Genomic DNA, 16,083 nt, shown 5'->3' on the forward strand with positions numbered 1-16,083 from the left:
AACCGAGAATCGATGAGAATGTTTTGGAAAATCATAAGCGTCAAAGTGAATTTTAAGCTGTATTACATAGTGTTTATAAAATCCGTCACATGTATGTCGGTTATGTTTAGATCCATAAAATTAATAGTATAATTCAACACCATCTTCCTTACATAAATCCCTGAATTCCTCATACAGTTCAAAATAAGCTGACAAATGGACTCTGTCACCAATACGAAGTGTTTCAGTGAAATCTAACGAAATATATCGAGGATATGAGATGCGGCTGTGAAAGAATACTTGTTTGAAATGTATACAAAGCCAATCTCAGATTTTACACTGTGTATCCTTTAAGCCTACTTGTTGCATACAATTGCTCATGAGTTTTAGAACATGCATGGGAAAGTTTTAAGTAGCAAGCAATAGTTAAATAAACAGGTGTATTCAATGATTTTCTAGATTCATCACAACATATTATAGTTTTTGAAAGCATGGCGACATAACTGGCGCAAACTCCGCGCACAACTATGGCGGTACTTCTCTTAATTTCTGACTATTTCCCTTGGTCACAATGAAAACAATGAAAACAAATTTCCTTGAAAACTCTGGCGTACTTTCGTGTCAGTGAACACGCCATTTTGAAAAAGTCGCTTAATTCCGATAGTGATGTCATACAGGCGTCAACATTGTTATACATATTTGGTATTTTCACTGAGGCGTGGTTATGAATGAAAATACACCGCGATCAATCCGTCCTGCTGCTTACATTTTCTGTTCTTATGCTTCTTTCGTATTTTCACAAACCTTTTTTCACGTGATTAATATCAGTATTATTATCTTTTGATTTGGGACTAGACAGGAGACCAGTTTAAAATCAAGTGGCACCAATAACGTCATAATCAAAGGGCGGTAACTCAGGCCTGTTTAGCTCGGCAAACAAATACCTCAGATTGGCATAACATTTCAGCACTTATTTTGAGGGTTATACTTACATTGTAAGAAAAATGAGTGTATATTTTCAAACGTTGGTATTAACTAATTAAAACAGTTCACTTTGAATCACATAAGAATAAATGTGATTTATTCGTGTACACTTCCCCTTTAAGTTTTGCACCACTCACTTATGTAACTAGACCTGCTTACGGAGCGGAGCTCTCTTCCAATGCACTGTTTTCGTATGGTTCGACACTACAACCCACGGCAGGTTTTCATGTTACAACTTCAGTGCCTTATGGTTTCTACCTGAGTGCATCGCTTCAGTCTACTCAACTGTCCCGTACATCGGCTCTGTTGGGTTCAGTGCTCCCTCCCAGAGTGACGTTGTTACTAGGTTTTCCACTGGTACACCTTCGTTGGTTGGATCCGGACTACTTTCCAGTGCCACACTTTCAACCAGTTCGGCGCTTCTTTTCATATCTAACAGAGGTTGGATGTAGGGGACCTCTACATTTGTCATCCTGGGAGGACAGATTCCGCACTGATCTCATTCGACAGCCTTGGTCTGGCGGATCACTTTTCAGTGGTGCTATTCGTGACATAGCTACCAGGGTCAGGCAGGATGCCCACTTACAGGTCTTGGTCGAGCTATTGAAATTCCAACGTTTGTAGGTGGAAGATTCCCTGCGCCAACGTCGACCAGCCAGATACGTCCCTAATAACCCGGACCTCAGATCGGAGCCTTCCAGTTCCAGTTCCTTTCGAGGGAAAGGGTTTTCCAGAGGTCACTCCAGTCGTCAGGGCCGCTCCTGCACGGCTTCACTTCATGGTTTTACCCACCCATAAGTCCTTTCTCACCTTTGGTAAGTTAGGGGGATTGAAACTGAACGTTAAACGAGTTGAGCAACTGGGCCATTCTCCCTTTCACCGCCTTCCAGCGTGTGTCTGTGGGAGATAGTTTTGAAGCATGGGCTGTCCAGCTTAAGGTCTTCGACTTTAATTCCAACCCTGGGATAATGCATACCGTGAGATAGGATAAGTTTAAAAATTTAGAAATGTATATACTTATCCAAGCTCACGCGATGGATTCCCACCCGACCTGCCCCTCATCACAGATTACTTGAAGCTCCAAGACAAGAATGACAGTAATGGGATGTCATGTGATCATCGAAGCAATCTTAACGCTTATAGAGATGATTGACAGGTCCTGCTATCGGAGTGGGGGCAGAGGTCATGTGGGCTTGAGGCCAGAAGATTTGATTCAACTTGGCCTACAGCACGTTTCCACATATGGGTCATAGAAGAAGAGAGAGGTGCATACCGTCAGATAGGATAAGTATATAAATATACAATTTATGGTTAAAATTTCCAAATCAGTAGTGCCAACAGAAATATATCAGTTGTGTCATTTGTAAACCTAAGAAACCAAGAGTGTGTTCCATCCTGGAAGTGTGTGGTGCAGATCTTGTCTGTTGGAGTTTTCTGTTAACAAATCTATCACAGACTGTCCTAAGCACAGTAGACTAAGAGTGTTCAGTTCTGGAAGTGTGTATTGCAGGTCTGGTCTGCTGGAGTTTTCTGTTAACAAATCTATCACAGACTCTCCTAAGCACAGTAGACTAAGAGTGTTCAGTTCTGGAAGTGTGTATTGCAGGTCTGGTCTGCTGGAGTTTTCTGTTAACAAATCTATCACAGACTCTCCTAAGCACAGTAGACTAAGAGTGTTCAGTTCTGGAAGTGTGTGGTACAGATCTTGTCTGTTGGAGTTTTCTGTTGACAAATCTATCACAGACTCTTCTAAGCACAGTAAACTAAGAGTGTTCATTTCTGGAAGTGTGTATTGCAGGTCTGGTCTGCTGGAGTTTTCTGTTGATAAATCTATCACAGACCGTCCTAAGCACAGTAGACTAAGAGTGTTCAGTTCTGGAAGTGTGTATTGCAGGTCTGGTCTGCTGGAGTTTTCTGTTAACAAATCTATCACAGACTCTCCTAAGCACAGTAGACTAAGAGTGTTCATTTCTGGAAGTGTGTGGTGCAGATCTTATCTGCTGGAGTTTTCTGTTAACAAATCTATCACAGACTCTCCTAAGCACAGTAGACTAAGAGTGTTCATTTCTGGAAGTGTGTATTGCAGGTCTGGTCTGTTGGAGTTTTCTGTTAACAAATCTATCACAGACTCTCCTAAGCACAGTAGACTAAGAGTGTTCAGTTCTGGAAGTGTGTATTGCAGGTCTTGTCTGCTGGAGTTTTCTGTTGACAAATCTATCACAGACTCTCCTAAGCACAGTAGACTAAGAGTGTTCATTTCTGGAAGTGTGTATTGCAGGTCTGGTCTGCTGGAGTTTTCTTTTGACAAATCTATCACAGACTCTCCTAAGCACAGTAGACTAAGAGTGTTCAGTTCTGGAAGTGTGTATTGCAGGTCTGGTCTGCTGGAGCTGCTGCATGCGTGGAATCCACAGGTGGCAGAGGTGTATGAAGCGCAGATAACAGAACAGAAGAGGTCATATTCTGAGAGGTGTGTTTAGTTGTTTGGAAAAGATGTGTCAAAACACACTTTCAAGAGATTGCTTGTTTTTTGGTTGAAAAATATGTTGGCGCATTCGTCATAGAACGTCATGTATATCCTATTTTTTAGCTCACCTGACTGAAAGATAGATAATGCCTCAGCGAGACAGGCTGAAATGATAAAGAGGTGTTAACAAAGGATTTTAACTACAATAAGACACATAACACAATACACATTTTACCTGATGTTGATGTACATTAGATAACTCAAGCTGTTTGTTTGTGATTGATATGTTAGGAAGAGACACTCCATCTTGTGGTCGTACTGAAACAGGTATGTCATATGATCAAGGCAAAATGTCATCAGTGCCACTTTGTTAACCATCTAATGTTATGAACCTCTACACCATCATAGAAAATGAAGCATCTCTATATCATACTCTGAGTACATTAGTCTATCAGGGATTCTGTCTATGTCCACCCGAGATGGAATCCTGTGGGCGACCAAGAACACTGTGGTCCAGTCAACATGTAAACAATACTTCTATTTTCAATAATCCAAAGAAAATATTGTGTATAAATTTTAAACTGCATTTTGCTATGTTGTGTAGCTGGAACAAGGTGTTACATTTCATCATGGAGGTAGACAAGCCAATCTCAGTGCAGAGGACACAGAATACAGAGGTTGTCAAGGTGAGCCAAATGTGTAGGGAGTCTGCTTGATTTGATTTGCACCATCAGCTGCCGACACTGATACTCTGTTGTTAAACATCATACGTTGGTATCTATCATTCAGTATGTGTAGGCCAGTCAAACGCAATAATTTGGGTCCTGTTTTAGATCAATCTTTATGAGCTGCATGGCAAGTTATGTGTTACGTTCTGTGATTGATTAACCAGTGCTACATTGTTTGTCTACAGTTGAAAGATAAGGACCGGCAGAACATCAAGGACAGGTTCACTGTAAGTACACTTTACTCTCTGTGCATCATTTGGTGCATAACACAACTGAACTTTGGGGGTTTTGACCTAAATTCTTGCTTGTAAATGTCAAAAAAGGTAGTGTGACTGAAAAATGTTGCACCATATTCACTGTATTCAGTGCTCTGTGGTAATAAGCAGCCCTGACTAGCACCTGGACAAATCAGCAGGTAATGTGTTTGCCAGGTAACTATTACCTTAGTAAAAGTTTTGGTTTCATCAATGTGTGAACACTATGCTCTGAAAACAAAACAAGCTACAGTGTGCACAGTTTAAACAGGCTCCCACCCTCCCTCCCAGTTTTCATGGTGCATGTATAAAAGTCCCTATGGTAAAAGTGTATTGAACATAAGTTATTGTGGAATATAATGGATAGTTAGATCTTTTTGATGACTGGGGTGATTGCACTATTGTGTGTTTATGGTAATGCTGTATGTATCAATCACATTCTGTTTGAAACTTCTCACACTTATTTCTCACCATGGATACCCTTATGAATTATGTTCTAGTAGATGTTTGCCAGGATATATTTATTCAAATCAATTTTGAATTGTGTGTTCCAATATGTAACCTTCATGTAGTGCTGTCAAGTCCGGGTTATATTTATGTGTATGTGTATAACCTTCAGGTACAGGTTAGACCACAAGTGTGTGTGTGCGTGCGTGCGAGTGTGTGTGCGAGCACGTGCTTGCGCATCCATCATGTAGTTCTATCAAATCCAGTTTATTTGTGTGTGTGTCCATGTAGTGCTATCAAGTTCATATTAGTACTATTCCGTCCAGGTTAGTGCTATCAAGTTCATGTTAGTACTATTCAGTCCAGGTTAGTGCTATCAAGTTCATGTTAGTACTATTCAGTCCAGGTTAGTGCTATCAAGTCCATGTTAGTACTATTCAGTCCAGGTTAGTGCTATCAAGTCCATGTTAGTACTATTCAGTCCAGGTTAGTGCTATCAAGTCCATGTTATTACTATTCAGTCCAGGTTAGTGCTATCATGTCCATGTTAGTACTATTCAGTCCAGGTTAGTGCTATCAAGTCCATGTTAGTACTATTAAGTCCAGGTTAGTGCTATCAGGTCCAGGTTAGTGCTATCAGGTCCATGTTAGTACTATTCAGTCCAGGTTAGTGCGATCAAGTCCATGTTAGTACTATTATGTCCAAGTTAGACGACATATATTTGTATAAATGCTTGTTTGCAGGGCTTCAACAAGGAGCTAGAGGAGATCTACAAGATCCAGAAGGGTTATGCTGTTCCGGACCCAGAACTCCGTGAGTCCCTGAAGGCTGACAACAAGAAGTACATCACTCTCCGTTATGAAATGTTCCTCAATAAATACAAGTCTTTAAACTTCACAAAGAACCCTCACAAGTACATCAAGTATGAGGTTGCAGGAGTGGAGAACCTCATCGATAAATTCTTTGATGCATCTGCATAGATATCCAGTTCTGTTGGCAGATAGTGTGGTCATTTGGTTTACTGCTGGATGAGCGGGCAATAATTGTGAATGTGCCGTGTGTTTCACAGTATGACATATGCTCTGATGTGTTGTTGTTGTTGCTACCAGAGCGTTGTTACTGGAAGTAGTGAACATTAGTCCAAACACAGCTGCTGGTGAGTCAGGAAGCCCAACTTGAAGGTGATGTTGGAAGTCTTCCCACTGTCAAGTAATATAAATATTATTCCAATACATTTGGAACCTGTCTTAAGGTAAAATGTATGAACAGGTGTTTGAAAGTAATCTTTCAGAAAGAAAAGGTTGGCAGCAGTAACTTGTTTTAGACCGTTTGGGTTGTTGAAATCATCTGTTTTTGATAGCCATTGATGAACTAGGAGTTGTGTACTTGAGCTGTGTCTGCAGGACGTTGCTGCCCCTCCCTCACACCTCAGATTGTAACGTTGAGTGAGGTTGCGTCATGAACTGTGCAATATTCTATACTGACATATAGACATTTAAAACATGGTTAATGCTTGTAAACTATGTTGTGTTTTCACATGCTAATTGTTGTGTTTGATATTTTGTACAGATTCACATGTAGATTACTTATTATGTACACTGTGCAATCATCATATCATTGCATTCCATCTTGTGGGTATGCTGGCATGTTATTTCTTGATAAATGATATTTGATTTCCAGATGTTAAGTGAGTGAGTGAGTATGGTTTCTTGCTAAGGGAACACCAGAAATGGGCTTCATACATTGTACCAATGGATCTTCAGTGTGATGAGCGAACACTTTAACCACTATGCTACCCCACCGCCCATCCAGAAGTTAATATGAAGGCTAGGTAGAGAACTGAACAGTCACCAGAAGTTAATGTCCAGGACTAGATTCTTCAGAATTTTTTCTAAAACATCTTTGTGGAAGTATAAAGCACCAGATTATGATTATATTGAGGCATTTTTGCATCAATATTTGCTGTGCTTGCTGCTTGTAGATGAGGTTGAGGTCATCTTTTCATCCATTCTCTGTACTACACTGGTATTTATGTGTAGATATATCTAAATCAATGGCCTGTCACTGTACTTAGTTATACTAGTCATATATAAATGTAACCTTTCACTATATGAATGATGTACTGGGAAACGCATTACTGATGCAGCATAAAGAAGGTACTTTGAGATGCACTTGTGGACTCTGCAGGAAAAAAGGAATAAAGTTCTTGTCCTCATTGTGTTGATCTTGGTGATCTTGCTTCGTCTATGGAAGTTTACCTGCAGCAATTTCACACCCTCTCTATGGGTTGGTGTAACAATGCCAAGTCCAAGGCTCTATGCTTTAATGAAGTCTGTTGTGTGCATGTGACATTGCTCTGGGTCACATTCCACAAAACAATTTCATCACTGCTACATTAATGTATAGTTATTGAAGGTTCATTCATGTTGTGGAGGCATTCTCTGATAAGATTACTTATTTCTTATCCTGGTACTGCTTATTTCAAATTGCCTCTGTCACTGATCCTATAGCATGCCCCCAAAACATGTTTCTGTACCACAGGTTAGTTAGTTAGAGTTGCCTCCCATTGTACCCTCATTTTCCATATGATATGTCTTTAACGCACATGTTGGGGAAGCCATATTTGTTTTCCTTGAACATCTGACCGAAAGGTTGTTCTTATTGTGTATTATTTGGTTAGTATTTTCGTTGAAAGTGACTACATGTAATAATGCCTCAATGTTTTCTATTGCAAAGCAAAATGGGTATCTTCCACATGCATCTGTTCGAATCACAGGACTGTATTCTTGTGGTACGGCCAAAAGGACAAAAGCCCCTTGGTACAAAAGCAACTCTGGACAATAGCCCCTCGCTAATTTGATCACCCCTGTCAAAAGCCCCTCGATTCATATATTTCATAATAAAACACTTGGGATATTGCAAAACAAAGACACCATAACTATTACACTGGGATTAATGCATTTTGCAAAATTTACTTAATAGAGCTAATAATGACGTACTTCCAGGAATGCAGCACCTGAAGGACAACACCCCTGACGGTTTAGAGGAGCTAGTGTCCTATTTTGATGCGACATTGTTAACGGCCACTACCGTGGCATCCGGCGTCCACGTGCTCATGCTGATGATGCAGCACCGCCAGTGAGAATGAGAAGGATCCCGCCACTCTTCCCTCCTGAATCATGGAAGTCAACAATGACAGCAGTACCAACAACATCTGCCAGACTTAGAACAACTCCTTTAGGACTCTTGTAGGACAACCCATTCCACATGTGTGGTCCCTTGTTCAGGGGTTCCAACGAGACAAGTCACTGATTGAAGTGATGTTTACTAGGGCTGGGACGGATACTCGGGTACTCGAATCCGGGTCGGGTACAGCCGGAATCGAGTCCTATTTCAAGGAATCGAGTACCCGGAAAGGGAGAGAACTCAGTAATGACAAGGGCAGGTAACTCTAACCTAGAGCAATATGGACGACACGCATGCTAAGTTGAGTGTTTGGGCTCATTTTGAGCTTGATGCAAATGGCAAGAGAACAAAATGCCGACTCTGTGGTATCATGTCTGAAATTGATAGTACAGTCTGCTTATGGTTTTGAGATTTATCAATGTTAGACCCTGCAAGTGAATTGTACTAAAGTGGTGAAGGTGTGGGACTTGCGCTACTCCTGGGCTTCATCCCTTATGAAGCTGACACGCCAAGATCAGGATATATTTAATCTCATAATTTAACACAGTTACAAATTTGAAGACCCATGCGGTTTTTCAATCTAATATGTCAATCTACTGCGGAAGCTGTACAAGGTCAATGCAAAAACATCTTGCACTAAAACACAACCTAAACAATAAACGTGTTCATTACATTGTGTATTTGTGTCCATTGCTTATCAAGCTTTTAAGATTACATGTACATTTCTATTTTATTTCAATTTCATGAAACACAGTTTTTACATTTGCGTTTAACATGAATACATTGACTATTAAAGAGATTGCAATTAAATGATTGTATGTGTTGGGAATATCAATTAAAACTAAGGAATTAACATTCTGATTTGCAAATACAATGTTCGACTGGTTATCATTACAGTAAGAAGGAAGATGACCAGAAATAGAAGCAGAACTCACGTAACATATACATTTTATAGTTTAACAAATAATAATCAGCATACAGTTATTCCAATGAAGATAGATACAATTTTAGAATATCGATTTAACAATAGTTTTGTTTTTCATTTAATAGGGAAACTGTAATGCAACTGAGTTGCGCAAAAGAGCAAAATGACCAGTCTTCCCAGATGCGAGCCAAGCATTTTGCTATATTGCTTAACTCAGTTGCATTAGAGTTTGCCTATCTGTATATCTCGTACAGAATTCTCTGGTCAGTAAATACATCAATCAAATTTTATTCTATGCAAGTTTACATAAAGTCTGCATGTAAAACATTATATGTTCAGTTAGAATATCACACATGAACGTAGTTGTCTACTGGCTGAATGAATAACTGGTCTTTTGTCATTATTAACGTAACACACATTTTTTGGCATTGTCCAGTTAATGGAGGTTATTATCAACGACGGTAATTTATCTGCGCATAAGCAGTGAGTAGTCAAATCACAGTAACAGCGGGAATGAAAACTTCTGTGTTTTAACAAATGTTCTGTGTTTTAAGTAACAATGTAAGTAATGGTGTTACTCTTTATATTAGTTATAAACAGACGTAAATCAAATAGCCTAAGATCAGTTTCAATGTCCCATTGCCATCCTTTGAGGTTTTGTCAAATCGTGATTGAATATTCAGAAAGTTGACTGAAGCTATGTATTCCTTACATTTGCGGGTACTCGATTCCGATTCGGGTAAGTACATGCGGGTACTCGATTCCAATTTTTCCTACCCGTCCCAGCCCTAATGTTTACACAGCATACCAAAAAATAGAAAATAGAAACAAATAACTCCATTTAATTTGACCAGGAGTCCCAGTGAGCTCGGAGATTCTTCTGGGGAAATCGTGACTTGCTTCATCTAGGGATTTCTCATTGAAGAAGGTAAGGCGGAGGGGGGAAAATGTGATTCAGGGAATCTGCGACAAACTATCACACCATGAGTCTTTGTATCCACGATACACGGCAGTAAGTTCCATTGACAACGTCACCTTACGAACTCCAGTGTCTCATGAAGCTTGCGATCTTATTATGTGACAACATTCAGATTCGTCTTCCAAATTAGACATTTAGAGATCAGTTACGTGCCTGGAACTATCAGGAATTTCTGGCAGAAGATGGTAAGTTTAGTGACGCGATTCTAAACGATACAGATTACTTCATTAGTTGCAGCCAGGTAGCAGTCATCGTTATTTTAAAAGTTGTAGTTTGAAAGCGAGTGACAATCCCTTTGGAACAACTGTTTGTACTACCAAACGTACCCGGCACCATTGTAGTAATCTGTTTCTTACAATTTCTAAAATCTCACAGTAGTACAACATGGAATCGATGCTTATTTTGTCAATTCGCATGTCCGTAGTTTCTCATGCATTGACTCGCAACACAAGGCTCTGGAGCTACGTAATGCTTCTTCATACTTGTCACCTTGTTTGACACCAATGCACCAAAAGGTATCTTTCACACGTTATTATCAAGACAGTGGTGATAAGATTAAAGATTTACTAACGCTCTTAAACCATAGGTGAGGTGAGGTGAAATTGGATTTAACGTCGTGCTTGAGAATATTTCGCTCATATGACGACGTGCATGCGTGTGTGTGTGTGCGGCTGCTTGTACTAGCCCAGACTTAAGCTGGTTTTATAGTGCTAGCCCACTGAGATACCATGCCGCAGTGAAGCAAGAATACCCCACTCAGACACATTATGCTGACTCCGAGCCGACCAGTTCTTGTTGTAGCCATTAATGCCGAGCGCCAGGCAGGGACCAACAAGTACCATATTTTAACGTCTTTTGGTATGACGCGGTCGGGGATCGAACCCGCGACCTTCCGCTCTCCGGGTGGACGCTCTATCCACTACACCACGGAGGCGGTCTAAAACCATAACGATTGGATTGAAATACCTCCCCATGTAATTCGCTCCATATAGGTAACTAAAAGCGTTTTTTGTGTTACGGGACCGGAGACGGAATTTGAAATATTTTGTATTGGAGTGAGTATGTAACGATCATAAATATTCTAATGTTTGATAAATGCATTTATCAAGAGAAAAAAAAGGATAGACATCAGTTTGACAACAAAAATATTTTATTTAGAAAGTAACAATAAAATAAATTAGAATAGCATATCACAGCCTTTGCTTCAAATTCTTGTAGATGATCAAGCCATATTTTGGACAAACAGCCAACCTCCAGGGGTACATTGCAGATAAATGTGAATCATTAATATGAATTATTATCCAGACAAATATCATGAATGTATCTTGATCATTTGACTAATGATTATCAAGGCAGACATTTACAGGTTTTAATGTAATGATTATGCAGTTGTTAGAAACGTAAGTTCTTGAAGAATTCAAACTGACTTCAGTGATGTTGAGTAGAAGGCCTTTAGTCGTACAGGAAACAAAGAGACAAACTTGCTAACATGATTTACCCGTGCAAAAACACACCATTCCTTCCCGGACGTTCAACACATGTCATCACAGACCATATCATACAGGTGGCTCAGTGTCAGCTTTTGAGCACCAGAAGGAGAGTTATCTCCTCGATCAATGGTCGTCCTTCATACACGCCATCTGCAGCCTGCCCGTGCAACCCAGTGTAACCACTTCCAAATAGGATGGTTACTGCACTACCTAAAAGTGTTTCTTACTAGGTGTAACACGGTAGCTTTCGTTATTTACACAGACCAGCGAGAAGTAAAGGCAGGAACGAGGAAATGAACACAAGTTTCAGCGTAAAATTTGTAAAAAAAATGCAACTTCATCATTGCTGAAGTTCGAAACTACAGAAATAGAGGCCATGATGAATATATACTGAAAGAAAGAAATAAAGGAACACAGGAAAATAAAAGTGTTCCTTTAAAATTTTCCAGGTTCATCACCAGCTTTGACTAGCGCTGTGGGTGGAAATCTGAGAATAGATAAAGGAATACTGCCATGAAGTGGTGTTCCCTTATTTGTTTCCCTGAGTATATTACTACAGTTTTTATGCAACAGATAAACAACATTCAGTAAGAATACTGTGCATTTACATGTCTTGTTTATACACGTTTATACCTGTACTTGGCAACTGACAAATTGATTCGAGTACGTTGCGAATATCAGCAGTAAGTTTGTCTTCACAGCATGCGCCTTACATGGACCTAGACACTGGCTCACTAGAGTTGATTAATGGACATCACACGTATCAGTACCAGATCCATGGCTAGTCACAGATGAAGCTGCAAGGCACGTTTGTAAGGTTTTGGGATAGTGTAACGGAATCATAAGGCCTCCAAATCTGTTCTTTACTTTAAACCTTTAGTTTACATCATGAAAAGGGTTGTCATGACAACCAGGACACTTGCGATGGCAGACCTCTTGATGGTTTCTGGAAAGAAAGTATTTTGAAAGCAATGTTTTCCACAAGGAGTGACTGATACAAACTATTCGTACATCTGAAATGGCAACGTCTAGAGCGCATCAGGCGAAATATATGAGAAGCTGGAAATGAGTAATAGTGGTGGAGCTATTGATTCAGCCACCGATGTGTAACTGATAACCGGTAATAGTGGTGGAGCTATTGATTCAGCCACCGATGTGTAACTGATAACCGGTAACAGTGGTGGAGCTATTGATTCAGCCACCGATGTGTAACTGATAACCGGTAATAGTGGTGGAGCTATTGATTCAGCCACCGATGTGTAACTGATAACCGGTAATAGTGGTGGAGCTATTGATTCAGCCACCGATGTGTAACTGATAACCGATAATAGTGGTGGAGCTATTGATTCAGCCACCGATGTGTAACTGATAACCGATAATAGTGGTCACATCTTCCACATGTTTGTCTTTATGTACAGCGAGGGCCATGTTTCCTTCAGGCAGACACGTGGAGTTTAGTGACGTATAAGGGGGGTGGGTTGTGTGATCTTTTTTATGCAGAAGCATGTACAATGTGAATGCCCCCTCTAAAAAACCACACAAAGCAAGTGACCCCCTTCCCCCGTTGTACATCATGTACAATACCAATGACTCACCTCCCCTTTCCCATACTTTTTAAATATCCTTATGTACAAAATTGCTGACCCCCCAAGTACATGTGTACAATTCCCCTCCCCTCCCTCCCCGAACAAAATGGGTAAACACCACACACACACACACACACACACACACACACACACACACACACACATCTTGAAAGTCATCATCACCCCTGTTTTCGTCATTTGAAAATCTATTAACAGACAATGATCGGTATTTGTAATGCTTCAGGAATTTACGCATGGATAATGTATTTCTGTTTTCATCAGCTACTGGTACGTATATTATTTAAATAAAATCCTAATGTCAAAAGTAGTCTAACCCCTTTATCTCGAACCTAGCTTGTAATTCGAAATATCCGGACATTGGATAATGAATACCAGACAGATCAAGTAATGAGTTTGTGAAAAGTTACTACCAGTGTATTTACTGATTCCAGATATTTCGAATATTTGTTTTCTGTTGTCGACTGCCATCAGATGAACTTACCTGCTCCGCTGTCCTTGACGAGGTTGTAGCCTCCGGCAGAGATGACCGCTTCCAGCTGCGCAGGGTTGAACATTTTCTGTTGCTCAGGAGTGATTCGTTGAACCTGGGACTTGGACAGGCCTCTGATCTGGGTCACTGAGAGTGACTGCAAGCACATCGTATCAAAGTAAGTACCATGTTAAGGCTAATTACGCTCTGTTTGTATTGTTCGTGACATGCAATTACTTCTTGATTTTTTCAAATATGTTTTTAAAAATGTCTCATATTTTTTTTCAGGTTTGAGATACTGCAGTGTGGTGATGTTGAGAAACTCATCAAAAAGCGTGCCACCCCAGATGAGGATCCAGTATATTATGCCAGCATAGAAGACACGTACGATGTGGTCAAGCGAGCTCACATAGCCACAGGCCATGGCGGACGTGATCGGATGGCCAAAGAGGTCAACAAATAGTATGTGAACCAAAAGTTGGCTTAACATCATCAACTTTGCCGACTGAGATCCGACACCAACCACCAGCCAGTATCCAACACCAACCACCAGCCAGGATCCGACACCAACCACCAGCCAGGATCCGACACCAACCACCAGCCAGGATCCGACACCAACCACCAGCCAGGATCCGACACCAACCACCAGCCAGGATCCGACACCAACCACCAGCCCAACCAACCACCAGCCAGTATCCGACACCAACCACCAGCCAGGGATCCGACACCAACCACCAGCCAGGATCCGACACCAACCACCAGCCAGGATCCGACACCAACCACCAGCCAGGATCCGACACCAACCACCAGCCAGGATCCGACACCAACCACCAGCCAGTATCCGACACCAACCACCAGCCAGTATCCGACACCAACCACCAGCCAGTATCCGACACCAACCACCAGCCAGGATCCGACACCAACCACCAGCCAGGATCCGATCCGACACCAACCACCACCAGCCAGTATCCGACACCAACCACCAGCCAGGATCCGACACCAACCACCAGCCAGGATCCGACACCAACCACCACCAGCCAGGATCCGACACCAACCACCAGCCGACACCCAACCACCAGCCAGGATCCGACACCAACCACCAGCCAGGATCCGACATACCAGCCAGCATCCACCCACCAGCCAGGATCCGACACCAACCACCAGCCAGGATCCGACACCAACCACCAGCCAGGATCCGACACCAACCACCAGCCAGGATCCGACACCAACCACCAGCCAGTATCCGACACCAACCACCAGCCAGGATCCGACACCAACCACCAGCCAGGATCCGACACCAACCACCAGCCAGGATCCGACACCAACCACCAGCCAGGATCCGACACCAACCACCAGCCAGGATCCGACACCAACCACCACAGGATCCACACCAACCACCAGGATCCAGCCAGGATCCGACACCAACCACCAGCCAGGATCCGACACCAACCACCAGCCAGGATCCGACGCCAACCACCAGCCAGGATCCGACACCAACCACCAGCCAGGATCCGACACCAACCACCAGCCAGGATCCGACGCCAACCACCAGGCAGAATCCGACACCAACCACCAGGCAAGAACTGACACCAACTGCCAGTCTGGATTTTGACTCTGCACCTCCAGCTAGCCCAGTTGATCAGGGGAACAGTGACAATGATATGCCAGAGCTCACAGTCATTGCCACAGTTTCACAGTCCACACCAGAGTACAGAGATCCACCACCAATGGGTCCTGCTCTAGTTGCCGTCACTTTGGATATACTCAATGCCCGTTTACAAAACATCATAAGTGAGAGAAAAGGCGCCAGCTCTGCCCAGATGGCACAAGCTCAGCGTATGGTCAAGAGGAGTGGAGTTGAACTAGCCAGTGGCCAGGTGGGAGACAACGTAGCTGTACCTATCCCTCTGGTGGATAGGGGACGTGGTGATCCACGTAATATTCGGGGAATAATCATGGACCGTGATGAGAATGACATGTACACTATTTGTGTTAAAGCAGGGATTCTGAAAGGGAAGTTTTCACGCAATCAGTTATGATTTGTGTCCCCAGCACTTACTTACTGACTCAGATGTAGATCGTACAAAGACAGTAACACTACGTCAGGCTGTACATATAGAATCCAACTGTGGTGGACAGGGATATGTCCGGTGCAATTGTGCAGGTTCCAAGATATGTGGGACTAATAGATGCAAGTGTTTCAAAAACAAAATCAAATGCTCTTGCCGTTGTCACAGCAGCCAGTTGTGCAAAAACAAGTGACTTGTGAGATGAACTAGTCAGATTTTGACAAGTGATTTGACAGTTCAACTGAATGACTTCTGTGATATATACTCATGCTAATAATGGTTGTCACCCCCTTCGATTTTTTTAATTGGAGAGGGGTTGGGGGTGTGCGGTGTGTGGGGTTGGGATGGGGACGGGGTGACAACCATTATTGGCATGAGTATATGATATCAATATTGTGAGAAAAGGTTCAACTTTATTACTATTTTGATGCATGATTTAGCTTTTGATTTGAATGTATGACTTTGTGGTGATTGAGTTGGCACAGTATACTCAGTATA

General features: G+C 41.9%; 2 protein-coding genes across 2 annotated transcripts in view; one reads left to right on the forward strand and one right to left on the reverse strand.

The window, feature by feature from the left end:
• LOC124277722 (exocyst complex component 7-like) overlaps positions 1-7,078 on the forward strand; it is a 40,611-nt gene extending 33,533 nt beyond the window's left edge. Inside the window, exons 19-22 of the mRNA XM_046713446.1 lie at positions 3,338-3,433; positions 4,035-4,116; positions 4,344-4,385; positions 5,604-7,078. Coding sequence (XP_046569402.1) covers positions 3,338-3,433; positions 4,035-4,116; positions 4,344-4,385; positions 5,604-5,840 — 457 coding nt within the window. The 3' untranslated portion in view covers positions 5,841-7,078. The remainder of the gene's footprint in view (positions 1-3,337; positions 3,434-4,034; positions 4,117-4,343; positions 4,386-5,603) is intronic.
• A 4,004-nt stretch (positions 7,079-11,082) lies between these two features.
• LOC124277723 overlaps positions 11,083-16,083 on the reverse strand; it is a 32,143-nt gene continuing 27,142 nt past the window's right edge. Inside the window, exons 22-23 of the mRNA XM_046713447.1 lie at positions 13,529-13,673; positions 11,083-12,386 (exon numbers count right to left, since the gene is read on the reverse strand). Coding sequence (XP_046569403.1) covers positions 12,322-12,386; positions 13,529-13,673 — 210 coding nt within the window. The 3' untranslated portion in view covers positions 11,083-12,321. The remainder of the gene's footprint in view (positions 12,387-13,528; positions 13,674-16,083) is intronic.

The sequence above is a fragment of the Haliotis rubra genome, unplaced genomic scaffold, assembly GCF_003918875.1.
Source record: "Haliotis rubra isolate DU_JTF1 unplaced genomic scaffold, ASM391887v1 Scf226, whole genome shotgun sequence".
NCBI lineage: Eukaryota > Metazoa > Mollusca > Gastropoda > Lepetellida > Haliotidae > Haliotis > Haliotis rubra.